The 18,702-nt window shown below is 43.6% G+C and overlaps 1 protein-coding gene across 1 annotated transcript in view; it reads left to right on the top strand.

Annotated features, from left to right (window-relative positions):
* Positions 1–6,989: 6,989 nt before the first annotated feature.
* CDH17 (cadherin 17, LI cadherin (liver-intestine)) overlaps positions 6,990–18,702 on the top strand; it is a 27,721-nt gene continuing 16,008 nt past the window's right edge. Inside the window, exons 1-7 of the mRNA XM_010075938.1 lie at positions 6,990–7,087; positions 9,835–9,904; positions 12,652–12,750; positions 13,390–13,527; positions 15,045–15,183; positions 16,346–16,504; positions 17,157–17,356. Of these exons, the coding sequence (XP_010074240.1) occupies positions 9,860–9,904; positions 12,652–12,750; positions 13,390–13,527; positions 15,045–15,183; positions 16,346–16,504; positions 17,157–17,356 (780 nt within the window). The 5' untranslated portion in view covers positions 6,990–7,087; positions 9,835–9,859. The remainder of the gene's footprint in view (positions 7,088–9,834; positions 9,905–12,651; positions 12,751–13,389; positions 13,528–15,044; positions 15,184–16,345; positions 16,505–17,156; positions 17,357–18,702) is intronic.

The following is an 18,702-nucleotide window of genomic DNA, read 5'->3' as shown; positions in this document are numbered from 1 at the left end:
AGCAGGAATTACATTCATGGTCATTTATCAGTTCCTCTAAAAAGAATGTGCTCTGACGAACCCTGAATTTGATACTTAAACATACCTTCACTGAGAGCCAAAATCGATGCAAATACTCAGTCCCCTGCTACCAATTCCTACCCTTGTCAAAGGCTTTAAGGAAGCCAATCCAGTGTTGGAAATGCAGATGTTATTTAGGGAAATGTACTAGGGGAACTCAGCTATCAGTAAGAATTCCCGATGAGCTGAAGTTTGCTGCTCTTCTTGCTGTTACAGTTGCCTGGACAAATATTTATGAGACATACTGTGCTCAAGGGAGCCACTTGGTATCTTATCAGGCTGTAAAAGTTCCACCCTGTGATGTAAAGCAGTGTCAGTCTGAACACTGGTACGTGGGCAAGAGAAGGGCTAAAACCAGGGGAAAATAAACCAGGATTGCCTGATCCCTGCTAAGAAAGTTATTTTTTTAACCCATCCCAGCAGAACAAGCTGGTTATAAACCGTAAAGCTGAAGCAGTTCTGTCTTCACTGGTCAAGCTCTCCATTTCTCAGATTTATGGTGGCATGGCAACAATGAATCCCACCATTTAGAGGACTCATCAAACTTGAGACAATGGTGTTGGACTGATGCCCTGTTGCTGGTTTTACAGAGTCAGGGCAAAGTGAGGGTCAGGAAAGCCTGCGCAGCAGAAACTCATTTCGTATTCAAAGCTGGGCAGGTGGGAGGGAGAGAGACAGATGGCATCAGCTTCTAGTTGGTTGTGCTGGTTTTTGAAAGATGATTTCATTCAAAGGCCAGTTTTCCAGGTTCCCAGATGAGCTGTGGGACACGGGGCTGCCCTGGAACTGCAGATTTGTGTGTGTGGTCCAGTGAATTTCAGTTTGGCTTTAATTTGTCACCAAATACATACTGCATTTATGCATGTGCACCATATAGATATTGCACCATATGCATATTTCATATTGTAATAGAAGATTTTAATAAAGAGGTTGAGAACCAGATAGAAGAAAAAACTTAAACACTGCTGGGCTTTTTTCTTAAGCACTTGAGCCCCAGACTAAAATCCAGCCCCAAAGCTCCAAGACCGTATTCCTGTCCCAGCTAACAGGGACAGTGAAACACCTCAGGAGGGCAAACCCAGGACGTGGGCAGGAGAAGCAGTGAGCTGCGTGGTGCTGGGGGCTGGGGAAGGCTGAGCACAGGGCTGGACATGAGCGCCTGCCCCAGCTCTGGGCCTTGGATCCCTGCAGGAAAGGGTTTGTCCCTACAGCTGGGACCCAGAGCCCCAGATCCCTGCAAGGGTCTGTGGGGATTGCCCGGCTGTTGCTTCTGAGGAGTGGAGAAGGGAAACGAAGAGCAACTGAGTCCTGCTTCAGCTTCCAGGGGAATCTTGGCATCTGGGCTTTGCTCCTGGGCTTATGTCTGATTTTTATCCGTCACTGCTATATGTAACAGTCCAGGCAGCAGAATCTGTGATCACAGTGATAAACACAGCCCTAGTGACTCATTGGTTTTGTTGTGCCTGTTTCAGTGTCCTACAGGTGGGCATGTGCATCCAGATGACTGAGTGCTCTAAGACCATCTGTTTCATCGGTCTTAAGGCCATCTGCATTTACATACAGGCGTGAATACCCAAAAAATAGTGTCAGCCTGCCAGCTTCATGGTTGTTTCATGTCATAATACCATCATGCTTTCTAAACAGGCTACAGTTGAGAAAAGACTTGGCTTTCCTGTTTTGTTTTGACACAGCGTTACATATTTTGAGCTGTGCAAATTGTGGGCATGTCTTTTTATGTACTGAGTAATGAATGAAAAAGGTTAAAAAATGCTTCTTCAGCATTTATAAGGAAAAAATGCAATTTTGAAATGTGCAGTTCATAACTTCTAATGCACGTGCCACTCTAAGACCTTGTGAGAATTAGCTAGAGGACGCCAGCATGTAGAAAGAAAGTGAATTTCCTTGTGCTTCAGTATGGAGTTCAAGTTTTAATCTCCTTTGGAGGTCTAGCAATAAGCAGTGTAAACACAAGTAATCTCTAGAATATGCATTGTTTATTCCAGAAGAGCCATTTAGTTCCATTATGTCATTGCTTGCAAGAAGAAAAAGGGAAACTAAAATCTATCATCTTGACCTGGGCCAGTTTAATGGCCCAAGAGTTTGACAGCTCAACCCCTAACAGGGGCCAGGACCTGGCGGCAGCAAATGGGAGAACTTCTCAACGGGTCTCTTGTGCCGGCCGTGAAGAAGGCAAGCCTGTCTGCGTGCGGTGGGAGAGGTCAGATAGTGCCTGGGGAGAGGCGGATGCCGTGGCGGCCAGCACTACAGGTGTGGGGCAACTTCTGTGGGGCTGGGGCTGACCAAGGCCTTCAAGGAGACCCTCTGGGGACAAAGGTGGGGATGTGCTGCCCAGTCACAGCCAGGCGTGCTTTTGAATCAGCTTCCTCCTGCTTTGACGAACCTGCAAATGAAACCAGCTTGAGATATCTCTGCCCAAGTCCTGGTGTGGATTTATTGAGCTGTGAGGTAGCGTCGGTGTCAGTGAGAGCAGTGAACGAGGTACCACATGGGTGAAGGGCTGCCAGGCTGAGATGTGTCCATGGCTGGGAGAATTTATCACTAAAACAGACATGGATTCCTCCAAGGGTAGCCAAATGAAGATGCTGAAGACATAGAGCAGCAGAAGCGGGGAAGGGGCATGCCCCTCAGCGGGGTGGAAACGGCCTGCGAGCTTCCCTGAGGAAGGACCGAGCCCGTGTCTTCCAGCAGATGGGCAATTCACAGCGACAGCTCCAAGGAAGAAACCAAACAGGGAGTGTCTCTGCTTCTGAGGCATTGTGGGGACCTTTTTAGTTGTCTCACCTGAGCTCCTGGTGATCTGTTATCGACTTTCTCAGACCAGATAACTGATCCAACTGAGAACTAAGGTTAGCAGGTCAAAACTGAATATCAAGTTCTGGGAACAGAGATGATTCAGGCAAGATTTTCATTATCCAAGGCACAAGCATTCATGGCCCAGTCAGAAAGCTGTCTCTCCTGGGTAGGAGAACAAGGTTGCACAGGTGGTGTACCTTCTTTCACCCTGGCCATCAAGCATTAGTACCATGAACTGCTGGATACATCCGCTTATGCTTTTTTTTGCAGGGAACTTGCTGAACAATCAGTGCCATGCTTTGTCCCCCCCCTGTCTGGGGGAATCGTGAGTGTGTTCTGGGATCATTAGCCAGCAACAGGCTGAGCCTTTGGTCATCGGGTGGGGGGGGCAGTATCATTGTGTGTCACTCGTTCTGTCACTTCTCCGGGATCGTTGGCCGGGAGCAGGCTGAGCCTTTGGTCATCGGGTGGGGGGCAGTATCACATTGTATATTTGTATATAGTATTATTTTCAATATTATTATAGTTTAGTTATTAAATTGGCCTTATCTCAACCCACGAGTCCTCTTTTCCATTTACCCCTTTAATTCTCTTCCCTATGATTGGGTGGGGGTGGGAATTGTGTGAGCGGGTGTGTGTGGTTTGGCCCCCAGCCAAGGGCTAACCCATCACACTATCCCAACACGTGCCTACCTAGTTCACCCTCACCTTACCCCTTTACCGTTATGCCTCTTGCTTTGGATGATTACTAACAAAAATGCGTCCATCTGGTCTTCTTGGTTTGTGCTTTTTGTCCAAGATCCCTCTGCCCAACACCGCATCTTGCACCACTGTATAAGCATAAATTACCTCAATGTGGACAGGGGTCTAGACAGTAGAAAGGTCAAGGCTACCAAAATAGAGTGAGAGATGTAAACAAAGGTCTGAAGAACATCTTAAATGCAAGTAATATAGGGCCCTGTAACTCTTAATATGTTCTCAAGAATATGAGAACCACAGAGATTTGTCTAAATAATTTGAGATTGGACTGCTTGTATAGAAGGGTAAAATGCTTCAGAAAACTGTCAGGGAAAAAAGTGAAATGTTGATGGGGATGAATATATTTATTTTGAAGTCCAGAGTACAGGAGGTAAGGGTGATATAAGTGTCTGGTAATTGTACCACAATGGGAGACCACAGTCCCTTGCAAAGGGAAAGTGGGAAAAGGAAAAAAAATTGCACTTTAAAAAAGGCAAAATTTTATTCTATAAAATAAGATTATTGATAAGGATTGCATAGAAAACAAGCCAAAGAAAAACATAAGCAGAAATGACCCCATCTCTTTATAAATGAAATGAAGGGCATAATATGTTCCAATGCAGAAGTGATATTAGAAAGGGTGGTAAGAATAAACTACTTTGTTAAGTCAGTGCTCTTCAGTGCCCTCCGACTCACAAAGACAGGCATAAGCAGGTTACACCACTAAAGGTGAGTAAATAACAGGCAAATGCAGACAAAATCAGAATTATGGAAGCGCAACTACCAATGCAATGAAGATAACATGAACATACTTTATAAGTGCATTGGTAAGAATTGCATTGCTTGGGAAATATTGTTTGTAAGAGCTTGTCCTCAGCAGCACCGGCAAGTCTCACCTGGGAGAATCTGAGGCACAGCTCATCAGCAAAGCTGGAGAGTGACTGAGCAGCATGCAGAGTACAATAATGAATGAAGTGTGGAAGTACCACGATGGATTACCTGTGGAGACTAGGAGTGGCCGTTGTTCGAATTTTTTACAACCAGGGAGGTTGCAGGTGTAACTGATTCTGCCTCAGGAAAGGCAAAGGAGCTAGAGGACTAGAAACCTGAGTTTCTTTTAAGCATTATTTTTCTATGCTCCTTTTTCCTCCACTGGTGCTAGCTCATTTTGACACATACTGATGATGTGAAATTATCATGCCCTAAGAGATGAATAAGAGAAATATTTTCTAAACAAAGAGAAAGGGAAAGAAACTGAGGTCTGGGAGGTCCCGTTAGTTTTGGAAGTGGAAGAGGTACGTAGAGAGACATGAGGTGAATCGAAACAAGGAGTAAAAGTAAAAACACGAAAAGAAAAAATAAAAAAGGAGTGAGGGAAGAATGACAAAACTGATAAATGGGAAGAGTGAAAAGGATGTGACTAATGACACGAGAAGAGTTGTTTCTGGAAAAACTGACTCGTTGAACAATGATTCACACAGTAAACACCTGGACATTTGCCTTCTTTTCGTCAGATTTACTCAGAGAAACAGCTGGCTCAAGGCATCAGTCTCACTGCTGAGTTTCTTCTTGTGATTTTATCTGTGGCACCATGTTATGACTGTTGTAAAGCCCTAAGTGCTTCTGGACTTTGTAATGTGTATGACATGGGAGATTTTTTTTTTCCTGTGTGGTTACAACCTGTAAGCAGTTGCTCTGCAGCTGGGAAATTATTTCAGCCAGAGAAAGATATAAGGGATGAGCAGGCTCATCTCTTTCAGTGGCTTTAAAAAATATAGGCACTCATTTAAGCATGTTAGGTGCCTTAAATTTTTATTTCAAGTGTTCCACTGCACTTGGACTATGAAGCACAGCTAGCATTTGAAAGACAAATGCCTAACTTGTTTATGAGGCTCTGACTTCTGATATCACGACTTGAGTTATTCTGCGCTTGTCATGTACAGGTGGGCTAAAAATGACATGAGGAATTTGTTTATGTGAATTTGTTGTTGCACTATGAATTCTAGCTGTTTTGAAATTTATACTTTGTGCTGAAAGTGCTTCTCATTTGTATCCAACTAGTACACAATTAATCTGCATGTAAGTCACTTAAAGTCAACATATTTCCAAGAAAGTTCAATTCCCTCCCTCTTATTATATTTACAATGAGTTCTAATGCTTTAATGGAAACTGCTGGTTTTGAGCTGTGCACTAAAGATAACTCACTGCTACCAGGAAGCTTTGAGAAAGTCTGAATCATTCTGAGTGCATGAGCAAATGGAGCACATGCTGGAAGTACAGTCTAGATGCTTTTTCTCGGAGAAACAACTGTGGATTTCTAGGGAAAAGCGTGATCTGAAGCACAAACAGAATGCTCACCTTTCCCAGAATTGTACACCTTCCAGCTGTAATTGATTCTAAATGCTTCATTCTTTGGATGCAGAATACTTAATGCGCTAAACAAACAATTTAACAGTGTTCAAGAGCAATCTGACATGCAGAGGAAATTGAAAGCAGAAGTTAGTACCTGCATGAAAAGAAACATTTCATGAGAGAATAAAATAAGCCTGTTCAAAACTTCTGAAATAAGCATAATGTTAAAAGTGAGTTATCAGAAAATGTAACATTTTAAGGATTATGATTTTTTAACAACTTCAGTTTTTTCACAATATATAATTTTTTTATTATTTATTTTACCATATTTATTTACAGTCCAGTTGATTCCGGTTCCCCTTACTACAGGTGCTATCATGCAGAGACTAGCAGGGACTGGTTCCCTCGAAGGGCTGAAAACCTGAACAGACAAGGAAGATGACACACAAGGGAAAGGAACAATTACATCCATTATGAGCTGAGTATCTGGAAATGAGCAACTGGAGTGATTTGTTCAAAGTTACCCAAAGCAAATTTGTTGCAGAGCTCAGACAGAATTTGAACTTTCTGAGTCGATGACCGATTAATTATTTTCATATCCAGGCTGGCTCCTTCCCATGCACAGATCTGCTGTGAAAACAAGCCACCTTTAGTTCCAAATTCTTGTCATCTGAATGGGAATTATCCCTGTGAGTAGACAAGTAGCAAATGTTATCTCCACCCAAGGCCCATGTCTTCTCCTTTCCACCTCCTCTCCTATAGGAAGGACAACTTCCACCTGCGGCTCCAACCCAGGCACCACGTTTTCATTTCTCACAGCCCCACCGAAAAAGCTGAATTCAGAAAGAAAATCCCAAAGGACATAAAAGTATAGAAGGCTGTAATTTATCTTGAACCTACACTGCTTATTTTCATGGCTGCCATTTCATACCACGCCTAGTCATTAAGAATCAATAATTCTCCATGCTGTTAATGTTTGAGCCGCTGAACCTCTAGGGTGAGTCAGAGGAACTATAAACTGTGTGGAGAAGCACAGACGGACACTAGCAACCTGTGCAAAGGTGATTCCCACAGCTGAAAGAAAGAAGCATTTTTAGAGCAAAATAAGCTTTTCATGTCGCAGGTAAGGGATGATTTAACAGTTATTTCATGGAAAGATTTCAAAAACTGAAGGAATGGTTTTGCTGAAGACTTTTCTGGCAGCGTTAGAAACTCAGCTGTCCTTATAAAATGGATGACTGCTGTGCTAAGGCTTAGTCTGGTTTGTATTTGATTCGGGTCAATTTCCTCTGTTTTCTCTCTACTGAATTTGAACATCTGAAATCAATCATTTAAAGAAAATCAACACAAACTTTTTTTTTTTTTTTTTTTTTCCATGGAACTAAATACTTGTGATTGTTACTGATCCTTAACCTCTGGGAATATTCTTTGTTCTCTGAAAGTTTATTACTGAAAGTCGTTGGGATATTTGTACAATGGTTATCCTACAGATTTCTGTTCAGGCAGGGTAATCATAAGGGATTATTAGGGATATAGCACTGAGATGAAAATAAGAAATGAAGGGGAAAATGTAGCTCCAGTCCCCAGCCAGATCTCAGGCTGCTTTTAGTTAAGCTGATCCTATTCTAATCCTGAAACTGTCTGTTATTGAAAACATTTGTATGAGTTTATGTTTACTAAAATTCTATTCTGAGCGACAGAGGAGTATGTATTTTGGAGCTTTGGTCCTTGGCAGTGTGGTGCTTTGTGAGGCTTGGTAGCAGCTTCTAGCCAAAAATGAATGGTCAAGGGCTGATCAAGCCACTCTCCCTGGCCTTGAGACTGGCACCACAAATGGCACAACGTTAGGGAATGGTATTGATATTCAAAGGGAAGGGAACAGCAAAGGCTCTTGTAACCTACAAAATGTCTGTATTTCCACTGCTGTGTTTCTTAGTCAAATCTGGATGGAGAAACCCGGCTGAGACACAGTGAAGTCGCACAGCCACACGAAGGAGTGCACTTTCCAGCATTTTCTGTCCCCTGTGCTAGGGCTGGTTGTGTGCCTTCCTTAAACTTTCTCCTCCCCGTAGCAGTCTTGCTCCCTCTTTTTTTTCCCTGAATCCATACTGTGGTATCCCCAGAACACCCCATACCATTTTTCCTCACCTCTTGCCGGCCGTCCCCCAGCACTTTTAGCTCCCTGGTGTCCCTTAACCACAGGCTGGCCAAGGGGCACGTACAGCCGTGACTGTCCTGGAGGGGTGGACGAAACCATGCGCGCAGCCGCTGGGCACACGCTGCAGCCTTACGCTTGGGGAGGGCATGCCTTTGGGTCCTCTGTCCCACCTGCCTCCCCAAATTAATAAGGAATTAGTTTTTTGAAATTCCTACACTGCTATTAATTGTGTCTGAAACTGGCCGATGTATTCAGAAGAGACCAGGAGGAGGGGAGTGGAGGGGCTGTTGGACAGATGGAGGAACTGAACAAATTTCTGTCAACTATCTAACTGAAATATCAGGAGCAGTCCTGGTTCAAAGTGTCTTCTCAGGAGGTTCAAAGTGCCTCTCTACCCCTCGGTCCCGTGCCAGGCCCCAGCTCCTCTGGCTGCAGGCAGGGCAGTGGGGGACCCGCTCAGCAGCCACCACTGCCAGGCAGCTCCAGGGGTTCACCTTCAGCCCTCGCTTCCTGACAAATTTAATTATTTTCCTGATCCCTTCTGGTTTCAAAGGAGTGTAATTTTATTTTCTTCCAGTATGCACACAGCTAGCTCCAGCCCAAGGAAAGAGCCCAGTAATTTCAAAGGGTGCAATTACATACACAGTAAGACCCTGCTCAAAACGGGGTTTGCAAGATGAAGTCCTGTGGCATTGTCCTGGGTTCAGCTGTGACAGGGTTGTGTCCTGAAATGAGTGCTGGAGAGAACGGCAGTGTGGGCAGCAGTTTCCACATTTACAGGTCCCCTTTCTGGTCAGCCATTGAGGAAAGAGAAGGAGGTGGGGGGAAATGATATGATGGGAAGCCCAAGCAAGAAGGCATCTGGAGGGATCTGTGCCTCCATGCTGTCTTCTTCTCCTTGGGAGCATCCATGGGACAGAGCTGTGGTGGCTGAAGGATAACTGTAGGTGTGAGCCACATAACATGGAGCACCACTGAAGAGGGCAGCGCTGTATGCCAGTTTCATCTCTCTCCAGAACTGGCCTCGTCCTTTTTTGTTAAATCTAGAAGTAGTGAGAAAGCAGGATTTCATTTTTGAGGAACCCAGCTTGTTGCCAGGAGGATGTAACACAAGTCACAGCAGTGTGTGCTCAGCATTTTGTTTTGAAATTCGAAGCAGGTAGTACTCCTTGGACTTGGAAATTTTGTTTCCACTAGCCATGTTGTTTTAAGGGGGGACCAACACCTCAGGCTTCCTCTGCCTCTGCAAGCAACGCCGAACAGTTTTCTGTAACCAAAAGACAGAGGCCTCAGGATGGCCCCTGCAAGACCTTCATCTTCTTGTGGCTATAGGGTTTCCTGTGAACGTGTTGTTGCCTTCACTAAAGCAAAAATGAAAATGGGGCTTGCACGACACAGGATTATCGCAACGGTGAGGTTGTGTGGCTTGAAGTTTTGTGCCAATTTCAACCTCTGACAGCTGTTCGGGGCTCTCACAGTCTGTGGTACCTCCTGCACTGTGGGGGAGAGACCTGATGGACACAAGCTTCCCGGCCAGCCCAGGGATGCTTGTGGTCTCACCTCCCATGGGCAGAGCTGCACCTGGTCCTTCGGAGCTCGGTCCTCAGTTCCTCCCTCCATACAGGTTCAGGAAACACTAGCAGTAGCCTTTTTTTGCAAATAGATCGGGCCAAATCTATGGGTTCAAAGTGACTGCCACCTCTTCTTCGCAGGAGCTGAAGCAAAGAGTATTCCAGCATGTTTAAGCTGTGTGGACTTCAGTTTCTGCTCGTGATTCACTTGGTGAGTAACAGCTTTTCCTTCATTTATCTGGAAGCCAAAGGCAAAGGTTGCCTACGAGGCTCTGAGCTCCAGCCCGTGGGACGGGCTCTGCAGGTCAGGCTGGCAGCGTGTACAGCACCGCGGCTGTGACCCCGGGTGTGGGAGCAAGGCCCTGACACCTGTGTGACCCCATGGCCAAAAGTTAAGGAGACATGTCAATCATTGGGGAAAAAAACCTTAAAAAAGCCTAAAAGACACCACTTTACCTATCTTACCTCTTGTACTTCCTCCTTAGCTATTACTTTTTCAAATAAGTGGATTTCATTCTAGAAATGATTTTAAAATACTGCAACAAAACGCCTAACAGTGAAGACATCTGTATTATAATCCATACATGTGCTGACATAGTAAATATATTCTAAGACATATAATGGCACATAGTTCAAACCATGCATATTGATTTTTTTTATCCTAATTTTTCCGTCTATGTGAATCTCTTTTCAGAGGATTTTCTGAAACGTAAATGTATTAATTATACTATTTATGGTCCTCGTCTATTAAATTCAATAGATTTACTGATGTTTATAAAGGCTACAGTAGTGGCTTCTACTTTACAACTGAAATTAACAGAAAAGATAAAAAAATGTGTGAAATTCAAATCTATTAGAAAATGTCTCAGAATAAGGAGACCCTACTGAGTGGGACTGATGTGCAGTAGTGAGCACCTCCTTTTTCATCCCCATTCCAAAAGCTGCTGCAGTGCCAACCCCCCATGAGGCCACTCATCAGGTACTATAGCCATCTTCAAAACGGATGCTGGGCGGATCCAGGCCAAGGAGAAAACCTTATTTCCCCTTCAGGCCCCTGAATAGTGATTCATGCTGTAGACATACGTTTGGAAATATTTATGGTCCATATAAAGTAATTTTAATCAACAGGAAGAGATATCTCTTGCTTGCTTCACAGCCTGCACTTTGAACCTGCTGGGTTTTATAGCATCAGCCTTTGTTCCTCCACGGCAAGGAACATGACCAAGCAAAACCCCTCCACAAAATGGCCCTGGGAAAAACCTCTGGGAGCCAGGTTGTGGCCACCAGTGCTATATGGGAACAGCTATAGCAGGTCAGATCCAGGGTCCTTCTGTCTTGTCCCTGGCAGAGGCCAGCAGTCAACATTTAACAAAAATAGTGAAGGGTATCTGTAAAGTACTCTTTCCTGGTATGTGTGTACCTGTTACATGGCTTTCTTGGATGTTTTTCTACTGTCATTAAGTGTTCACCAGCATCCTTTCCTCTCTTTCCCCAATTCTCACAATATTCTAGTTTTCCTGTTTGCAAAAAAGAGTCACAAACCCTTGTAGGCGAGGAGGGCAGCATCTCTGGCTATTATTATGCAGAATCTGGCGTTATTCAAACACCACTTGTGACACACACACACACAGAGCAGCGCTTTAGGGTAAATTGCGCTCAACTTAGCTATGTTTTTGTCATAGCCAGAATTAAGTTTTCCCTTGGTGATATGTAAGTCGTGCTTTTCTGAGAGAGGCCAAATAACTGTCCCAACAGCAATAGGACCAAATCCAGGGGAAAAGTCATGCAGCAGAGAACATGCATTTCCAGAGCCTGACTCCACGGCGTGATGGACAGGGTGGAAATGGCATTCCGAATCCATAAAGCAGAATAAAGTAATTTTTACCTGAGAAAAAAGGGAATTTTACCTGTGCAGCCCCATGATGGAGCCCTAACTCTGGCAGGCAGCTCCTCAGCATTGGCAAGAGGAGAGTGACAGGGAGAGAAGGGTTGGTGTTCAAGGCAGTTTGGTCTTGCCTTTGAAGAAACAGGTAGACTACCTGAACCGTAGGCTGAATTGTCTTGTGTGCAAGGGCTGCTCTAGGAGGCTGATTTTTGCTTTGCTTTTTTTGTTCAAAAGCAAGAACAGCCCTGAAACATTAGGGCAGGAGGGTGTCTGGAGGTCTTTGGGCACTAGGGAGGGGGTGGTTACAAAACTCATATAAAACTCACAAAAATTTGCCAGAAAAAACACTATGTGAAGGCATTGCCAGCCATTCAGAAGAAAACAGAGTCTGAGACAGACTTACACGGCATTTTTGCCATGAGGTGGAAGCCAGAAATCAGCAGGACGTGTTTGCTCTGGCTGCGGTTCACGCTCACATGTAACTGATGTGAAGGCACGGGGCCCAAGCGGCTTGTCCCGTCCACCGGGGCACTGAGGGTGGTGGGCTAGGGGACCTGGTGAGGTCCACCTTTTTCCCTTACAAAAAAAGTCTGGATTTACTGAGGAAATTACAAAGGGTGCAACTCTAATTCCTCCCCATCCGCAGGTGGGTTTCCTGACACGCCAGAGAACTGTGTGGCTCCTGGATGGGACATGGCTGGTCCTGCTGGGGACATGGGGATGATCCAGAAATGCTTTTGTGAATTTCCTCTTGCTCTCAGTCTACCTTCAGCTGTTTGATGCTTCTGTTTGCTCTTGACAACAGATCAAATCTCATTTAATTATGTAGTACTTAGAAAAGGTCAGGACCCAAATGTTTGTTTTCAAATTAATTAATAAATAACACTGCTTTTAAAAATGGATGTGCACTAAAGAACACAGAGGTGTTCAGTGCAAATCAGCAAGAGTTTCCTTCATTATACTACAGCAAAATAACTCTCAAGAGGCTCAGTGATGGAGAGCTGCTCTTTGTGTGTGGTGACAGTCGACATCCTTCAGCTGCTTTCCTCCATCCCTTTCTCTCTCTCTCACAGGCTACGTGCCAGAATTTGGGGGACCTCCATGTAACTGGGCCTCTGAAGGACATGAATTTTACTGTTCCAGAAGGAGGGGGAGTGCGCTTCATTTACCAGGTAATCAAGTGTCTCTTGGTATCCACTCTGCTCAAAAACCCCCGCTTGCCCACACTGACCTCACAGGTAGTGTTGTCGTCTGTGCTGGTGGGAAGAACAGTCCCCCAAGAGGATTGGAAATTAACTTTGACTTCCTCTATCTGGGAATTCAAAAGTCTACATGCAAAAAGCAGGAGACAACCCCTTCTCTCAAACACATTTTAAGAGGATATCCTAAGACAGGGATAAATAAAATCAGCATTCCTAGACAATGGGTTTCCATGTAACTTGTGTCATCATTTTCCTTCAGCTCTGAGGTTTTCTTCCCAAAGCCATAACCACAGAAGGACAGATCCAGCTCCCAGGCAAATGGAGGATGTGCGTCATTTTTTTCCATTCCCGTGCTCAGACAAAGCCCTGTCCTAAGCAGACGTTTGCTTTGGAAAGACACCACAGTTATGATTTCCTGCAGCATTCAGGAAACAGTGTGAAAACTCCCCTGTTGAGCATCAAAAAGAGCAGATCTGTTTGAGCAGATTCTTGGCATATCATTCCCCCAGCCAAGCACACTCTTAGCAATAGATTTTAAAAGACATGCTGAAAATGCTGTGAAAATGCTGAAAAGAGGATGATTTTCCCTGTGATTTTTCCCCATTCTAGTTCACATCTGAGCCACCTGCTGTGAGTTTCAGAGCAACTGGTGAAAAAGATGGAATAATTGACATTGTGCCGAAGACAGGTATCCTGTATCTCAATGGGTCTCTGGACTGGGAGACCAAAACCGTGCACAGGCTTCAGGTAAAAACTTAGAGGAAGACAGGAATGGAGGGTTATTAATATTCACCTTTTTTTGGTAAACCTGAAATTAAGGGAAAACTGTTGAATTTTTTAATTAATTTTTTTGTGTATATTTACAGACAGCATTTTCATTTTTAATATTGAACTTTGCTGAAAGGTGCATGGTTTTATATTTCTGAAAGACTTTGCACAGGAAAATGTTCCTTAGCACAGGAAGGTTATTTTGGGAAAACAAAAATTACCCTGATGTCAACACCAGTCCTTTAATTCTCCTAATATGAGGAGGACACTTGACTGGCAGTGAAATCTGGCCCCATGAATGAGATTTACTTGTTATCTTTGAAGACTGATAGGGTAAAATCCATGTTTGGAATGGGAAAATAAACTATTGTAATCTACTTAGGAAGATCATAATCTATTTACTGACAAATGGTGTGAGTAAATGACATTTAGATGCAAAGGCATAGATCTAACCTCTGTTAGATACAGCAGAAAGCTGTTTGGCAGATGTTGGAGACTATTAGAGGAAAGAGCATAGTGTTCTTGTCCCGCTATTATACTCTTTTCCTAAGGATCTTATTGTAAACATTGTTGGGAATGGAACAGCTGGTAGGCAATCTTTTGGTCTCAGTATAGCCTTGTGCTCTTATTGTGTGTCAAAAATGGGATTTACTTTTTCTAAGGCACTAGCAACTGAGAAGGAGATGATCGTGAGAGGATCAATATATGAACAGACAGAGTACATGATGACGTTTTAGCTAGTCTTAGCTATGTTGTTAAAGTCTAGCACTTCAGGTTTAATGGTTTTGTGTTCTCAACTCTAAAGCCCCCTTAGACTGGAATTAGAGAGGACAATTTTCTAGCCCCAGAAGTTATTAACCCTAACCATGGAAAGCCCTTGCAGACAAGATGTAGTGATGGCAGAACTGAAAAATGATACTTGGTTAGGCATTAAAAAAATCATTGTTTGATCTATTATGTGCAAACAAAGTTAAGTCAGACAGACATAATATATACTTGGTGCTTTAAAGTCAAAGAAGGCTGAAAAATAAGAAATCAAATTGTTTGGGACAAAAATGTAATCAGAATTAAGTTTTCTTTTACAAACCCTTAGGTCAGCCTATTTTACTGGTTGATATTTACAATATCACACTTGAGTTTTCTCCTTGTTCTTTAGAAAGTATCTATTTGTATTTAAAGAAAAGCATGAAGTGTAAGCTGTGCAAAATACAAGAAGTCTGTTGAGACTGAAAGTGAGAAATTGCCCTCTGAAAAGTGTAATCAGAAGCAGGAGTAGGTTATTTTGTTTTGTTGACATTATGTACTGTGAAGAATTATTGTCGGTGAGCTACCATGGTAAATTTGTCCTTGAAAATGGAGCCACCCAGTGATGGCTCTCACCAGATTTGCGTCACAGTAAGAATGACTTGGCACTTGATATCCTGATGTTCATTTATGTCTTTTAATTTTTCTATGTGAAAATATTTCTTTGCTGTTCCTTCTTTTTCCAAATCAAGGTGGAAAGTCTGGATGAAAAAGGCAACGTAGTGAAAGGTCCATATGCTGTTACAATATACGTGGAGGATATCAATGACAATCCACCACAATTTGACCAGACAAAGTACACTGGAGTAGTGAGGCAGAACTCCCGTCCAGGTAATCATCATAATGATTAAATATTGTCATTAACAGGAAGCTAGGTAGATTAGTTAAACAGGAAGATAAAGTGGGTGCTATACTTCAACAAGCTGAAAAAAGATCATTTTTCCTTCCCCCAGGACTGTACAAAATAAGGATACAAGCATGCAAAATATAATGAAAGGGCAAAGAGGTGATGACTATGTGGTGTAAAGGGATGAATGTAATCAGAAATATATCATAGTACCTGTTGCTTTTTGAGTATCACTTGACAGGCAAATGTTGCTGCCCTCTCCATTGCACTGAAAAAAACCCAAAACCCTATGCTAGAAGGACATTAAAGTTTAAAGGTTGCCAAAGACTATACAGAAAGAGAATGCTAAGAATATGCGAGTCTTTGCATTTCAGTGAAATAAAATGCCAGTGTAGATATGGGGTATGTGTTTACTGTTACTGATGCTTCTCAGAACATGGGCTGTACCTGAGTATTTAGGAGAGGGTCTTAGATTATGGATTGCAGTGATCCAGTCCAGAAATCAGGAAAGTACTGAAGAGCAGTTTGAGACTGATATATTTAAACTGAAACAAAGAACTTGGACACCTGTTATCACTGTGTCTATGGACTCAAGAAGAAACTTTTGCTAAAGAATATGCATATAAAGCTCCATGGGATCAGAAAGCTATTTTGCAGTTTTTTACTGTGTTCTTCAACTGCATCCAAGTCAAAAAGATTTTGAATGTTACATTGGTGATCAAAAGGCCAAAATTCACTTATGTTACCACGCATTTCCGTATTTTTTTTTCACTGTATGATTGTTCTGTTAATTATAACTGTCACAGCTGTAGGGCATTTTTCTCAAGCTGCTCTGGGTTGAACTGATTTGTATGACTGCAAAGTGGCCTTAAAGAGAGATACCAGTGACCTACATTCTGGGTGCAAGCATTCTTGGGTGGTACATAGCTCTCTGAGTTAGATCTGTCACCTTCTTCATCAACTAGCCTTCACACCTATTGTGATCCTCCTAAGCTGAGGTGGTGGAGGGGGGACCGTGAGAGATGTGTTATGAAACAGCGGCAGCTCCCCATATGCTGCCTTCCTGGTTTGAGAGCTCTGCTTGAATGGACGATGTGTGGAGGTGTCAGTCTCCTTTTAGCACTGTTTCTTCTCTAATCTGAACAGGCAAACCCTTCATGTCTGTCCACGCCACTGACCGCGATGATCCTACAACCCCCCATGCACAGCTGACGTACAGCATTCTCCATCATTTTCCCAATCCTTACACAGAAATGCTTTTCCAGATCGATAATGTAACTGGAGCAATCTCACCGAGTAAGATGGGTATGTAAAAACATTCTTGTTTGTCAAAAAGCAAGCATGAGTTCTCGGGTGTACCCAGGAACAAAACAACAACACAGCTCTGATGTTAAACTCTGAATAAACGTAGTCGGTGAGATGTACTCCACTGAGGCCCTGGTTTTGGGGAACTTTGTTTGTGTCCCACCTAATTCAGGGGAAATCAGCAGAAATGGAGATTGGGATCTAAAGGTACACTGAGAAGGGAGGTAGATCTTTTGGCCCTCAGGACTATGCTGAGTCATATCTTGGGATTAATTCTCTTCCTCGAAACCTAGAAAACCAAAAGCATTAACAAGAAATATGAGAAAACTCAGCCAGCCACATGATCCCAACTAAACTGAAATGATTTAAAAACACTGTCTCTTCTGCTGACTGGAATGAGGGCTGTTCAGTGATACACCTGCACCACATGAGACCACAGGAAGATGTCTCATACCATCATGTCTGCATGATGCTGTGCTGCATCATTCAGAGAAGCCAGAGGAAATGGCTTGCTGAGATTTGGCACAGAAACCCATCTAAGGAGTGAGCATGGAACGGATGAAGAAGCATGGTGCATGTGGGAGGCAATGGGCAGATGAACCATCTCCACAGCCTCTGCTTCATTTCAGCTGGGTCTTTGCTCTGTCTCTAGGCTCTTTTTACTTAGATCCTCAAAAGCAGGACAGCTTCACGCTCGTCGTCATTGTGAAGGACATGGCAGGGATGACAATGAATGCTTTCAGCAGCAGTGTCGATGTGGCCATCACTGTGAAAGAGAGCCTGTGGAAAGCTCCCCCCACCATCCGCATCCAAGAAAACTCAACCCAGGTCCACCCTGTCAACATCAGCCAGGTAGGGCCCTTGACTGTGCTCTGTGCACCTCTCCTTGGTGCCACAAAGTCGTTTTCTGCCAGCTACCTGTGAAGGTGTGCCCACTGCATTCAACACCAGGCTCTTCAGATGGACTTTGGCACCTCCCAGGTATTTTTTATATAGTATCCTTTGGAAATGATCTTTAGTGCAGGTCTCATTAACTTCTTGTTAGTATGAAAGTTAATGGTTTGAAGGTGACTGAGATACAGCCAACACAAACATTAGAGTGACTGCAGTGTTCTGTTTGGTGTGGAGAGGGTGTCAGCACTGCCTGTGTGTGAGAATACCCCAGGGACAGGGGAAACGTTTGGAGAATTATGTTAGTCTAACAACTAGAAGAAAAAAGGTCCTTTACGGGGCTGTTTAGCACAATATGAAAGAGAAAGCTCTTGAGACACCCCAAAGGAGCTCCCAGACAGACACGTGGCAGTTGGGTGCTTCTGTGGATGTGCCGCTCTTCTCTCCCAATGGGTTTCTTTGAGCACTTCCAGCCTCGCTCTAACACCATGGGCCCTCCAGGCTTTGGGCAAACCAAGAGATAACCTACTGAAGGTTATTTTTAGGTTAGCTTCTTCCATCCACAACAGAGCTTGGCAGGGGACCAGCTCCACTGCAGCCCTGCTTTGTCAGTCCCTCCTCAGATTCAGGGACATCTGCTGTGACGAGTTTTGTGTGACGTAGCACACCTGAGATATCCAAAGGACCTAGGAAGGACTCAAATGCCCTCCTTCAGCATCTTGCATTCCCGCGATATTCCTCTTTTCACAGTGCAAACGCAAAATATTTTGCAGATACCTGCAGGCTGATAGCGATGTATAAATCAGTAAACATTAACTAACAGGCCAGCAGCCTTTCAGAAATGTTTGACTTTGAAAAATGCCTTGGCACTGACATCCCCAATGCTGTCATCCCTTGGACACCGTAGGATTCCTCGGGTCCTGTTTGCAAGAGTATCTGACTCGGTGCTATTCCCACTGGCCTCAGTGACAGCCCAAGGAAGTCCAGAGTGAAAAGAGGTGCAAGAAAATCTGACATGCGACGGTGCTCCTATTTTGGGGTTACTTGTACGGCAAACAATGACATGTTGATTCTGCCTAGGGGAAAATGAAATGCAGTTGCTGCTATATAGTATAAAACATAAACAGTAATACCGACTCCTTTATTAATTTGGCAGTCTGTTTACCCAATTTAGTTTTAAATCTGAAACATTTCACTAAAGATACTTTGTCACAGACTTTGATGCATGTAAAGAGCATGCACACACCTATGGGCAGATAGGTGCTGGATATTTGGGTTGTTGTTCCACATTTCTGAATCAGATAAAC

The sequence above is a fragment of the Pterocles gutturalis genome, unplaced genomic scaffold (assembly GCF_000699245.1).
Source record: "Pterocles gutturalis isolate BGI_N339 unplaced genomic scaffold, ASM69924v1 scaffold3878, whole genome shotgun sequence".
NCBI classification, from domain to species: domain Eukaryota; kingdom Metazoa; phylum Chordata; class Aves; order Pterocliformes; family Pteroclidae; genus Pterocles; species Pterocles gutturalis.
Note: the sequence above shows the minus strand (reverse complement) of the source record. Positions and strands in the feature narration are given on the sequence as shown.